At 40.2% G+C, this 14,335-nt stretch overlaps 1 protein-coding gene across 3 annotated transcripts in view; it reads right to left on the bottom strand.

Annotated features, from left to right (window-relative positions):
• The window catches only part of LOC131456083 (synapsin-3-like), a 112,924-nt gene that overhangs the window by 61,145 nt on the left and 37,444 nt on the right, over nucleotides 1-14,335 (bottom strand). For all 3 annotated transcript variants that reach the window (XM_058624063.1, XM_058624062.1, XM_058624064.1), the window contains exons 5-6: nucleotides 2,341-2,497; nucleotides 154-243 (exon numbers count right to left, since the gene is read on the bottom strand). In XM_058624063.1, coding sequence (XP_058480046.1) covers nucleotides 154-243; nucleotides 2,341-2,497 — 247 coding nt within the window. The remainder of the gene's footprint in view (nucleotides 1-153; nucleotides 244-2,340; nucleotides 2,498-14,335) is intronic.

Here is a 14,335-nt window from a genome sequence, read left to right as displayed (position 1 = left end):
TGACTTAATTTCTGTGTTTTATATTTTTATAATAAAGATTTAATGAAAAACTGGCCTCAGGAAGTCTGTGGTGATCTTTCTTCTCGTTCTTTTCACATGTTATTTTGTTCTGTGTGTGGTTTAAATGACGAAAAATAACTGAAAGGCACTTACCATCTGCATGTGGTTGGGATAGAAGGTTTGTTCATTCAGGGGGAATTTCTCAGGACCCAAGGAGTGGTAGAGTTTAATCATCTGAGAAAACTGCAAGTAGGAATAAACAAGACAAGTCAGATGGCGCTCATGCAGCAGAGGACAGGAGAGGTTACGTTTTTAGGAGGTACACCTGTGTTCACAGCACGTTTACAACTGAAGCACACTAGAAGTAAACATCTGCGACGGCACTGACATTATTCTGGCCTGTTCAGATGCTTGTAAAATGTGACCCAGTATAGTTACACCACCAATTTTTGATTTTTAACATTCTTTGGCCCGATTCTTCAAATCCTGGATCAACTGAGGGTCACCCTGTGTGTGGGATTTGCATGTTTTCTACGTGTGAGTGTTGGTTTTCACTGGATACTCCAATTTACGCTCACAGTCATGACAAAGACATGCAGATTGGGGGTTAGATTAGTCTACGTTCACATTAACAGCCACATTATTCAAATCCAATTCATTAACTCAAAGTGTCTTGAATATGACTGTGACTGCCCTCTAAAATGGCATGCATGTATCATCAACATTGACCAAAAATGCTGTTTTTGTGGGACCACTCAGGTACACAAGGGCAAAAAGCCTCATAGATCAGGTGATACGTGCAGGGCGCTGAGTTGGAGGAAATTTGGGGACCAGGTTGCAGATAATGTTCACATATTTTGGAGCTGCCCAGTCATTTGGGCCTTATTATAGAAAATCTTTATAAAAAAAATCTTATACAAAGAATACTCCCAACACATCACAATATACCTGGGTGGCAGCAGCCCCGGCCTCCAGCCAGGGCCGAATGGATGGGCATCGTGACAGATACCCAAACAATGGAGACTATAATCTTTTTGCTGAATCAACAGACCAACACATTTTGATCAATGTTGGGATACATGGATTGTGAATATGTCAAATTCCTTATATACCCCTGTATTTGCCATGTATTCCATCAGTGTCCCATCCATCTAATATCGGACCACGTACTGAAGTGACACAGATGTGATTTCCAAAAAATCTGAATTGGTAATCTGATTTCTGTCTCCTTACAGACCTAAATAAAAACAGATCTGAGTCACATCAACCAAACAAATTAGTCACTTCAGCCTGGTAACCCGAACATAGCCTTAGTTTACGTTTGTCTCTGTATGTTGACGAAATGGCGTCCATAGCGTGTGTCAGCTGAGACTGGCATTAGATGCAGTAGATGGATGGATAGATTCTTAGGCCAGATGAATACCGTCTGCATCCACAAGTCCACAGATGTTTTCTGTGGTCCACGTGAGAGAAATATCATCATCCACCCATGTCTGTAACGTTACATGCATACCCTAAGTATATGAGCATGAACAACCCTAGAGTCTGTGAACGTGTGGACTGAACATGCTCCCTGTTGCACTACACTACACCAGTCAAGTTGTTGGTGCATCTTGTTTTAGTCAAAGATTACAACTAAGATTACGAGACCCAGGGACGCTTGCTTCCAAGAGAGCTTATGCCAGGTGGTTGTAAAGGCAGAATCCTAGGCAGAAAAAGATCTAGACTGATCCTTCTTTTTATATGAATGGAACCACAGCCATGAATGCATAAACAGAAATGTGTAGCAACTCCCTGCAGACACATTAAGTATGTCGGGGCTTTTAAGAGCAATTATAAAACATTTAATGTTGAAGTGTTGTAATTTCCTTTTCCTGCTTTTGTTACTTCTAGCTGTACGTTGACGTAACAGATGTGAGGTTGGTTTGAAAAGGCAGATGTATTGTATTCTAGGCCGTCGTATGTCTTGTAAAACGGTGTGTTGTAAAATGTCTGTATTTGAATTTGTAAAATAGGTAAGTGAGCTATAGAGAGAGGTACATGAACTGATATGCATTCAAATCAACCTGTTGGATAAGTATCATTGTGATCCCATGCAGAGCCAAGCACTTTTCCAAGGCAGTCTTATGAATGTTGTTATTCTCACTACAGAGTGAGTAATAATGTGTGGTGGTAGTGGTGGAGGAGGACACCTGCTCTGCTGGCCCCACAGGCAGGTGTTACAGCTCCCTTAAACAGCAGAAATAAATCAGTCAGAGGCAGCCGCTGAGGGAGGGACTAACATCTCCTTTGTGAGGGTCAAAGTGGAGGGAAGAGAGCTGTTAAAATAAAATCGCTTACCACCCAAGGTTTGCTGCAGAAGTTGTAGATAGAGAAGACGGAGTTGATACTTGGGACGCCACCAAAATGCAGGCCGATCACAAGGTTCCTGAAGTCCTCACCGGGGACCATGCTGTAGGCGTGCTGACGAATCAGGACAAAGTCTGGCTTGAAGGACCTGTAGCAAACATCAGAGAGGGGTTTTTCAGAGATATAAACTGATTGTTAAGTCTGTTCTTCTGACTTTGAAGAAAAATGTCTTACTAACCACCTTGCCAAAGTTTGGTGCATGATTTAAAAAGTCGCTATGTTTGTAAGAATTAGGTTTCAAATCATGTAAAACTCAAACCCAAACACACACACAACGTATATGCTTGGTTGTGTTAGTCCACTAACATTGCTGTTTGTCAGTGTTTGAAGTAGGGCTGCTTTGAACAATGATAAAAAAATGTTTTTTAACATTTTATGGACCAAATGATTAATGGAAAAAAAACAGATTAATCATTGCAGCCCTAGTTTGAGCTTAATATTAAATGCACCAGTGTGTGATTTTTCATCATCTTTCCATTTAACACCTCTAACAGAACATTATTTATTGACTACTGGGTTGAAGAGGCGAGGAAAAGCTCCTCGCTGCACTTAATCTTTTTGAACCATCTATCCAATTAACACAGCCTAATCCTTCCTTTTCAAACCGTTCTGGGAACAAGGCCAAGTGACCTATAAAGCACCTGGAGGCCTCCTCTAAACCAGACAATCACAGGAAATCCACTTTGACTGGAGTAATTTTTCACTCATTAATGTGTTGAGCTCTTTTTTTCATGTACAAAAAGTGTTTATATCCCAGTTTTTCAATGTCTTAATTAGTCAAGTATTAAAGATATGGAAAGCAGAGAATTTTTCTGAATTATTGACATACATAATCCAGACTGAGCTAGAGTGTGTAATCAATGACGTGTCTCTCAGTGTCAGGGCTCAAAAAATAAATCAAGGAGAAACATTTCCAATATTCAGTGAGAAGCCACAAAGTTCATGAAGTCACATTTGATAGTAATGGTATTAGACAGGAAGTTGGCCAAAGTATCGCCAAATGACGACATCAGGGACAGCAGCTTTAAAACTACAAAATACAAAGTTCAATCCAATATAAATCCTATGGATTCACTATTACAGACTGCACAATTGTACGTACAAATCAGCAACTGTAGTTTTGTTGATTTATATTCAACATTGTATCGTCTTATTCAAGAAAGGAAAGTATTCTTAGGCAATTAAGTCATTGAAATGGCTGCAAGATGTAAAAAGTCTGTATTGGACTAATATTGGTGTTGGTATCGAACATGTAATGTGATATCGAAACCATTCTTGACATAAAACCGAACCCATTAATTGATGAACAGGTGGTTTGATGTTTTGGTAAACAGAATAACCGATGGCCTGTAAAACCAAAAGGATGGACTGGAAGATACTAAAATGATCTGTAGGAGAAGTAACAGGGATTTTAACTATGAGAAACAACGTCTATATCACATTCTTATGTTATTAACTGTTCATACAAATGATAACATGTAAAATACCCAACAACTTTCCAGCAGCTACACAGCCAAAGATTTAAAAAATGCAGTGAGTTGAATTATGCCCTAAAACAGACTAGAGTTCCTCCAGTGCAGCATGGTCAGGAAAGGTACAACAGCTGAGCAGAGCGTCTACAGCTGTTCCTCCTTGTTGTTGCTGCTGCTGCACTCAACCCCAGTGGCAGCAGACCAAAGGCTCTCCTATTTATACTGGACAACACTGTTCAGTGAGCTTTCAGGTCTGAGTGAGAATCAAAGCTCAACGTGAAACTCCACGTCCTGATGAATACACAGGATGATTTATGCAGCATGCTCTCACGAACAAGCACCCAAAATGTAAAAGGAAGCCGTTTAACAGCATTACAAAATATAGTGTGGTATCTGAGACATAGGTGAATCATCTCATTCTCTACTGACAAATATGCTGACACATTTTGTGCTACATCATTACGACGGAACGGCCAGATGCAGAGAACATTCACCTACGCAGAACGCCTTTGGTTATCGGAGGCTGTGCCCTGTAGCGGCAGAGCGTTACTGAGGGTCATCGCCCATTAACTTTGTTTTTCCGTCTCTTCACTCCGACAGTTTCTGCAGAGGAAAGGTGCCTGTGGGTTGTGGATTAAACTGCAGCAGGATATTTATGCTTTATGGTCCAAAACGGCCAGGCCCTACAGACTTTACTGCACGGGCGATATGCTAATGCACCTTTGAATGGGTTATCAGTGGTGCAATAAAAGCTGATAAGAGGCAGTGACAGCAGGGATAATAGGGTTTTAGATTAGGACACGAGGGAACTATGGATCCTCGTAGAATCATGAGCCTGATTAACACTTGAAAAGTAATATGTGAAAGATATAGACTGATGTTCAGGGCAATAGTGGAAGTGGGAAAAAATAAGTGCCAGTACTCCCCTTATCCATATGACGCATGTATGTCTGAAAGTATTACTAAATCATTAAACAGTAAACTATGAAAATCTTCAGTAAATAAGACACCATAAGATGATGTTCACAACATCTATTTATTGAAATATTCAGTCTATATTAAAATAACTAAAAACTGGACAATTTTTATATTTAGATCATCTTTAACATTTCCAACAATGATTTAAACAAACACACAGTCCTTATTATTTGGTGTCCTGTTATTATGCTGTCCCCTAGAATACGAATGTGGCAAGAAGTCAGTGAATATAATTAAACATTAATGAAAATGTTTTAATAGATATTGTTCTTGTTCTCCTTCTTCCGGCTTTTCCCTTTAGAGGTTGCCAGAGCAGATCATGTGCGTAGATAGATATTGTTCTTTTTTAACAATAAAAACTGTAGAAACTAAAAATAAACACTTTGCTCTCATGAGAATGGGCGAGTTCTGAGAAATAATTATTCTGGGCCATAATAATGAGTTGGACAGATAACCTAAACAGAGTTCCAGCATCTTGTGAGAAGTGCCGGTACTTAAAATAGTCAAATTGTGTACCGGACTGTACCGGTCCACTTCCAGCACTGGTTCAGGGAGTCAAAAGCTGATGAATCAGATTGAGACTCATAACCCTACCCTGTGTGTCCCCTCACTGATAGTGTTTTTAGCATATGTCTGCCTCTGGCCCGACATATTGATGTTGTGGGTTTTGAGTATTTTCCAGATGCATCAGGCAGGTGTTTCATGTGAAAAAGCACCGTTAACTCCACAGTGCGGAAGAATGGAAGATCTGTGATGAAAGGCTTCAACAAACTTTGCTTGAAGGGCAGAGAAAAGATCACTACACTAATAAATGTGCCTGTTTATGAACAACAATTACACAGTACTGTGCAACCCAAAGGATGTTTTCATCATAATTCATAGAACAGGGTTATTGAAACCCAAGACAATGCGCCCCTTCTATTTGGTCTCCAGATCCATTTATCTTACAGAATCTCTGACCTAATAGGCTGCACAGGGATGTTTGAATTGTGGGGAGTATTTGTCCTCGTAACGGCCCTGTGCCTGAGAGCCTTATCTTCTTCCATCAGCCTGTCTCTCATTGATAAGGATAATCAGGGTAGAACTCTGCAGGAAGGCCAAAAATTTCAAGCAGCATTTGTACACAATGGTGCATAGTCTCTGTCACTGCTTTAGAATTCAGAAATATGATTAATACTACTTTCATATCTGTATGTTCAATGTGTAGGAATTAGGGATGTACAGTATATATAGTATATGATATAGGATTCTTATGACGGTTTTCCATTATACAGTTCCAACACAGCTCGGCTCGACAATGCTCCGGTACACTCACTTTGAGGAGTTACTATAGTAATGGAAAACGATATTCAGATACCAAACCGAGTAGAGCCGTGTAGTGCTAGAACTTGTTTTATGTTATGTAACTGTACTTGGCAACTTTTACTCCACTACATTTCCTAAATAAATTGTGCACTTTTACTTAACACTATATTTTCCCTGTCTTTGTTACTTGTTACTACCAAATAAAATCAGAAGAAGAAGTAGAGTTGGTAATTACTTTCAATACTTATTACAGTAAATGTGATATACGTTAAGGTTTTTACTAAATAAGTAATATTTTAAAAAAGTGATTATAAAATTTATACCAAAGTACTTTTTGGTGAGATACTTGTACTTTTACTTAAGTATCCCTTTTAGGTACTTTACACAAAACTTGCTAGAACTGTATAATGGAAAAGTGCCATTTGTTCACTCCTCCTTTTCCCAAGCACATCAGGGAAGTGCATCACCTTCACATACCCGAATTTGTTTGCAAAGTAAGCTTCTGCATAGCTTAAGCTTCTGCTTGAAATGTGGAGGCACAAGATGGCAGCCATTTTAAAGAAAAGTTCAAATACAAGGCTTAATTTATGGCTACGGAATCCAAACAATTTTCATTTTCCAAACCAATAAACCTTTCCAAATATTACACAATGGACCTCCAAGTATGGAGCTGGAGCTATAAGGCAGCTAGCTTAGCTTAGCCTAGCATAACAACTGAAAGTAGAAGAAACACATGGTCTATCTACCAATTCCAATAAAAATACTTAAATTATATAAAACACAGTTTCCCTCAGCACTGTGGTGCCGTTAAGCATCTTTTAGCTAAAATATTTTGTTTTTTAAGCAAGAAACTTACCTCCCCTTTACTTATTAATTCCACATTATGCTACTAGCACAGTCCCCAACAGCTAACAGAGAGAAAGCAGGTGGCTAATGAACAGCAGCAGTGGACACTGGACATAGCACCACTTAATACACATGGTAATGTCACTTTGTGTCTGCTCAATGAGTGAAAATGTACTTGTTTGCTAAGACATTCACCATTTACTGTTCCCGAATGTCTAAATTAAATAACTGTTTGAAACTACATTCATTTGCTTTTACAGATTCATATTCTATCTACTGAATAATTAAAAAAGAAACACTGCGTTAACTACTGAGCATTGTAGATGTTGGTAGGCAGTAATATACAGTCAGCTATATGCTATTATGATTCCATGCTCCACATAAAGTGCAGATTCAAGGTTGGTATCAGGATTTTAGATTTCTAAAAATAATATTACTGAAATACTGTTTTTACTGTATTTTACATTTAATTGTTTTTGAACAGTAAATGTAAGCTACTTGCAACCCAAGGCCTTGAACTTCTTTTCCCCTCCCCACTTAGTGTTTTCTGTTTCAGCCCAGGACTTTTCTTGTGCAACTGTGTGGATAAAACTGTTGCAAATCCAAAGCAATTTAATTCATCAATCCCATGAGACAGATTACCCTGACATACTTTCCAGCAGTGCTCACATTTTTGGTGCAACAAAAACATTTTGTCACATTAAATATTAACCTCTGATATTAACTCTGGGTTTTGATGTACAACTTGCTGTGGCTCCACAGCATGAGCACAGTTTGATCAATGTGGATTAAAAATAAGTTGAAGAAAATTGGATATGCAGCACAACTAGAAATGCTATTCAGTTCTAAGGTTTTGGATCAAGTCATAGCGAGTGAACCAAATTCCAAGTTTCTAAAGACTGTCCCAATTAGTCAGTGTACTACCATTTCTAAAACCTTAAGAACTCTGGGTTCTTGGTGTGTACACTGCCTCCGTGTAGCCCTAGCATCATGTTGTGGTCCCCTGGCCTGGATCTATGGCTCCCTGTGGTTGCGGTTGTGGCTCAGGGACCGGAGTCTGGGCGGTGGCCCGGTCATGGCTGCCAGTGCTCAGGATCGCCTTCAACTGACTTTGCACTGCAACGCTCATGCCCTCACAACACTGAACACACCGAAGGTCACACATAAATCAAAGCACATGAGTCAACAATTAAACAAAGTGCTGTGGATTATTTGAATTACGCCTCTCAAATGCAAACAGGAGATGGTATAACTTGAGCACATCAGTCTCAACATGAATCAGAGATTGTTTAGTTGCTCAACAGTAATTGTGTGGAAGATTTGAAGAAGAATCCCATGGGCAGCAGATATAATGAGGAAAGGAGCTGCAAGAGCGATGGAGCACCAAACGACCTCTGGCAGAAGGGGAAATGAGTGTTGTGAGGAGTTAGAGTGAATTAGCGGGGCCATTTGTATTCATGGGTATATCACAAAAGCAGGGATGGTGGAGTGGGCCTCATGGATGGTGTAAGCTTTCATTACAGTCTGAGCGCTCCTAAAGGAAAACCACCCCCAGGCCCCCTAAAGCCATGTCTGAACTCAGCATATCTGTGAGTGGGACTTTTTTGCTCTGTAACATGATGAACCTGCCTTAGGTTGAGGATGTCTGGGCAGACAGACCCTCACTGATGAAAATGGGCATGTACTTGGAAGTCTGAATTGTCTCTGTGTGGTCTCAGTGATAAATCGTCAACTGAGGTAACGAGAGGAGAGGACTATTGTTGTGAGTGCTGTCGGTACAGGAAATAGAAAAAAGAAGTGTGGCCCTGCCTGTCTGAAACTGGTAGCTTTTAGTACAGAAAATGTTATGGATGGGGAAAAACAGAATGAACTCAGACAAGGGTCTGTTAATGTGATCAAGCTGTCTCTTCCTTTGCTCCATCTGTGGTGCAAAATATGGCAAGAAATGAGACCAGACAGAAAAACACCTATTTGTGCCCGCAGCAAACTTATATCAGCATTGTGGCTGGTGACGCTTCAGCTTTTACATACTCACAGAAAGTTTACAACTAAAACTAACAAGATGAGGCCCATCATTTCTTGCTAAATGTAGCCCTGTTTATAGGGCATCTTGCTATGATGGCTTTCACTGAACATAAGCCAGACCGCCCTTTAAACATCCACTTACAACTGAGTTGAACCAGCTCAGTTAAAGTCATTATCTCCATGTATATAACCCCCCTGTGTGAGTGGAGCACGGGCTTTCCACCGACTGTGGCACAAAGACTGATGTGTAGGCTCGTCTGTCTGGTTCCAGAACTCTGAACTACTGCCCACAAGTCTGATTTGCTCAGCAAGTCTGTTTTTGTGCCCAGTGTAGTGTGTCTGCTGGATAAAGAAGCAGTGGACTGAGGCACCCAAGTAATCTAACAGTCAAATGAAATTTCCACCATGATGTACAGTGCAGTTTAGCTAAACACAGTAACGGCCAACTCACAAGTACTGTACAGTATGTGGCGGAGGTGTTAGCTGAAAGTATTTTCATTCATTTTGAATAGAGAACAATTATTGGAGAACTGCACTGTGGGTCTGTTGCATCACTTTGCTTCAACGATCAGCAAGAGTGTCTGCTAATCCAGCCACGTTGGGCAAATATTACAACAGGTGCTAGCCAAACACAATGCTGAGACGTTTACATTTCCATCGCGGGGGACTCAAACCGACAACCCTTCGGTTACAAGCCAAGTTCTCCTTCCACTTGGCCATTGGTTGCCTTAATGGCACTTGAAAAGAGTCTCTGGACAATTGAAAATGCTACACCGGATGAGTTGTGAATATACATGACAAAATGTGAATAATTGGGATGTGAATTATGACACACCTTCCCATTACGTCTTGTAATTGTTTTATAGTTTTTACTTGTTTATCAAGAAGAACTGGGTTTTGTGAAACAAACACAACACCGTGTTAAATGTTTGGACTGAACGTCATCAACAATACTCGTTCTGATTGGTTAGATGTGAATTCGACCTAAGCTCCGGAAAATCCTAAATAATAACAGTTGCAATTTCGCACCGTAAAAATAACGCGGCTGATGTGAATGCTGCGTTGATTGTACACATGTTCAAAGAATACTTCAAATGGTCAAATAATTCTGATGAACAAAATGCGTCCAGTGTGCAAAGGCCTTTAGGCATAAGGTGGTTTGCCTCTGGTTGCCATAGCAACCCCTGTAGCTGTTAGTGGGCTATGGGGCGTGATTCCCCTTGGAATTAATACAAGCGTTATTTAAGATTTGTTACCACTGTGTATTAAAGCCATTTTAAACCACTTTTTGTTTTAAACATTCAGTATTAGTGGAAGGCATCAGTCCTTTCACCAGGGTACAATAATGTGAGTAGGTGTTAAGTGGGCGCTTTCAGAGCTATAACTTTTTATTGAATTCAGACTGTTGCCACACTCAAACTTAAACATGAAATGGCGGAAAAAGTCCCCAACAAAATAAGGTGAGAACTCGGCACTACATTCACATTTTAACCATCAAGCTGATGTTGTCACCCAAAACTACTTCCAGTTGAGTGCAATGGTAAAGCAAACTCAATTAAACCCCTTGAGTCACCGACTGTTAGTGCACATCTGATTAATGACTCATTAATCAGATGACTCAGTGTTTATTAACCACAGGAGGGCGGCGATGGCAGTGGAGAGAAACGCCACTGTGTTGCTTATCATACTTGGGCTGCTGTGTGAACCGTCTTTCAGCCAGACCAGTGATCCCACTCAGAGCCAAACAGCCTGCTGGAGGTTTTGGCAACAGAGAGTGGTGAAGCCAAAGGGCTGACTACAGCACTGCAGCAGGGAACATCATGCCAGAACTACTGTACTTTGTGGCATGTCGCTCTCCTCCAATGTAGCCTGTACAGTATGTGCCACGTTGCACATCACAATGTGGCACACATGAGGTAGCTAAATCACATGTAAAGTTGACTTTTTTTTCAATTTATTTTATGCTCTACAAACAGGAAGAACTAGAGGTCAACAGAATGACTTGAACCGTCTCTGGGAGAAATGTGTCCCCCAGAGGGCATAATGGATTATTTCCTGTCTGGTGAGTTTTTATTGATGAAGTCAGGACGGCGTTGACAGACGCCTCACAGGTAAACAAACTACTACTCCAAATCATGCATTCCTTCTGCATTAAAGCTCCAGTGTGTAACATTGTTACCACACCCCCTACCCTCTCTCTCTCTCAATGAGTTTGAATATATTTGAATTAATTATGGGTCATTATAAATGTGTTCGAACTTGATTTTTAGAAAAAGAGACTTCCCTAGCAGATACATACTATTTCCTCTGACACTTTGCATTTATCATGAATATATCTTGTATGAAGGTAAAAACGTAGTCAGTGGATTTAAGAAACTCAATTGTCCCTCTGGGATTAAAACATTCCCTACATGTTTATCCATAAATGAGCTAAGAGTAAGTGTCCGGGATCATCTTCAATCTTATTGACTAAATTTAATCTACACAATAAATCCATTGTAAATTTAGCTGCCATGATGACACAACCGAGGGAAACCTGACAGCACAAACAACTGTGAAACCACAGAAGTGTGAGAAAGTGTGTTGGTGCATGGAGTCAGCTGAGGAGAGACGTGGTCAGTCAGAGCATGCCTGTGGACAGAGGTCACGCCGGTCACAGCACTGTGAGCTCAGCAGCCAGGAAAACACGTGGAAAAGCAGGAACTGCTTTAAATATACAGTGAGTGACGTTGTTGTCATTGTGTTATGCTCTCTTGTCCAACTTGTCTTTGGTGCTCATTCTTTTGTCCGTCTGTCTCTCTTTCTCTCTTCTGTCTTCCCTTCCCCTTGTACGTCTACCCCCCACCCTTAATCCCACACCATGAAACCACCTCCGCCAGTCCAGTCCTGTGGCCTCACATCACACAGGCAGAAAATACATATGTCTAAAAATAAATAAATAAACAAACAAACAAACAGCAGGTCAAGTATGACAGATTCCTCCCTGTGTAGATCAAATCTGTCCACCTTAAGCCATACAGTCAATCACACTGCATGCCCGAGCTGCTGGACAGGACAAAAAATATGGTGTGAACGTGTCACACACACAGATGTGCACACATAAAAACACACACACACCTAGTACAACTCCTTGTTTTAAAAGAAAACTTTAGTTTTCATTGGTCAAACTATGGCACCACAGATCAGTTTGTACCTGAGGGTTTTGTCCAATTATTTTATCCAAAGAAAGGAAACATGATGATTGAAGGAAACAAGAAAAAAGGTCCACTTTCAGGACAGTCTATCACATTATACTGTATAGTGCTGTAATGTTTTCTTCATAACGAATAATCGCCGAAGTTCAATAGCATCACAACCAATTGCATTTTATCACATATTTAAAACTATATTAACATGCAAATAACAGCGGCTTTAAAGTCCATTAACAAGGTAAAGCAACTCTTACCAGTGTATCTGAATTAAAAATTAAATGCAAAGAAAGTTGCTTTATGAACTTGACTTTTAGATTGATTTGATGAATGAACCAGGCTGCAGCAGTAACATTATGTAAACATTGTTTATCGCCGTCACTCAGCAGCTGCAGCTTCATCTATTTATTATTAGTTTTTTAGTAACTAATCCAGACTTTTTCCCAAAGTCTCTTTTTATTCCAGATGTTATTTAGTTGCAGACGCCACAAAACGACAACAGGAAAAGGCTCCAACAGCTTTTAACTACAATGCAATAATGTCACATCAGCTCGATACAAACATAGAACAATAGTTAAGGCAATGAGCCAGACTTCCAATTCTGATATTTTTTTGCCAGAAATCTGTCAACCTGATCAGGATCTAGTGTGGCTTTTTTTTCAGAGCGCACAGATGTTCCTTGGCACAGACAGATATTTATGAGCCAGCTTAGAGAGGTGTGGTTACTTTGTGCACTCCGTGTCTCTCCACCAAAGCAGCAGCTTGTTTCTGCACAAAGAGGAGTCGCCTTCATGTATGTTTGCATCTCCAAGGAGCTGTCGCTGCTGTGGCTGCCTTTGCTAAAGTCACTCTAATGCACAGGTCCCTCTTGTGCACGGTCACTGTCATTTGTGCCCTCTGCTGAATCCCAAAGGATACTACTTCAAATGAGTCGGCAGCATGAATTTCTAACGGGTCATTACAGCTCCAACATGAACTTTTCACCCCACGTTTGAAGAATATTGAGATTTGAATAAAAAGTGACAGCCCTAATCCATGGTCTGTCTTTTTCACCAGTTTTCAGCTGCTCGTTGGGCTACAGTGATCGTACTGCAGACCATGTCTCAATGCCCTGAAAGAAATCTAATGAATTGTTCAATGTCAACACAGGGGCGGCTGGATCAGACAAAAATGATATATTTGGAGGAAATAAAACCCTGGATTTGGTTAATGGTTGACATTCCTTCTGTTAATAAAAGAAAAATAGGACAGAATGACCGTTGGAGGACAAGACAGAAGATATTGCAGAAGCATCATTTCTAAACCTTTAAAATAATTTAATAAATCAATATTTTGTAGAAAATTCCTTTTTAGCAAGTAGCCATGGAGGTTCCAGACCCTGATATGAACAATTAGAATATTCACCATGACGACCTTTTGTACAATAGTCATAAAGAACAAGCTCAACCTCAACAAGTTGGCAGTGAGTATCAGTGTTTTCTGAACAAGGCAGCACAGTCACACCATCTGCAGCCAATTTGGCTTTGTCATTACAGCAGTATCGCCAAAAAAATATTCAGCGCAACACAATGATCTCTGTGTCAGCGCTGATGACAGGTTGCATTGTAATGTGAGCTGCGTTACAGGCCGTGCCTGCGATTATGCAGGCTTGATTTCGCCGATAGGAAAGTTATTTCGCGAGTTGCAGTGGTGAAGTTGAAGCCAGAACACAGATTAGCTGATTATTCTCCAGACAGCCTAAAATTAGAGCTGACACTGGAAGGTATGCAGTTTGTTAGCTTGGTTACTCAGTTGGAAAGCAAGACTCACACTACCTAAAACAACTGAGGCTGTAAATATTTTGTAAATAACCTCTTCCGCAGCTATGACACTTGATGTCCTGACAGATTTGTGTTCTTTGTACGACACAAGAAAAATATAAATGTATTCTCTAAATCAATTTAAATCTGTGCACCACCGCTGCTGGATTGTAGAGAATCCAGTCCAAAGATAATCTTAAATACTATGGTCCCAAATTTACACTAACAAGTCGGGGTGCAACTGATGATTATTTTCATAATCGATTAATCTGTACTGAAGTTGTTGTTTGGTCCATAAAATGTCAGAAAATTG

Source organism: Solea solea, chromosome 3 (genome assembly GCF_958295425.1).
Source record: "Solea solea chromosome 3, fSolSol10.1, whole genome shotgun sequence".
NCBI lineage: Eukaryota > Metazoa > Chordata > Actinopteri > Pleuronectiformes > Soleidae > Solea > Solea solea.
This window is presented reverse-complemented; position numbering and strand designations above follow the sequence as displayed.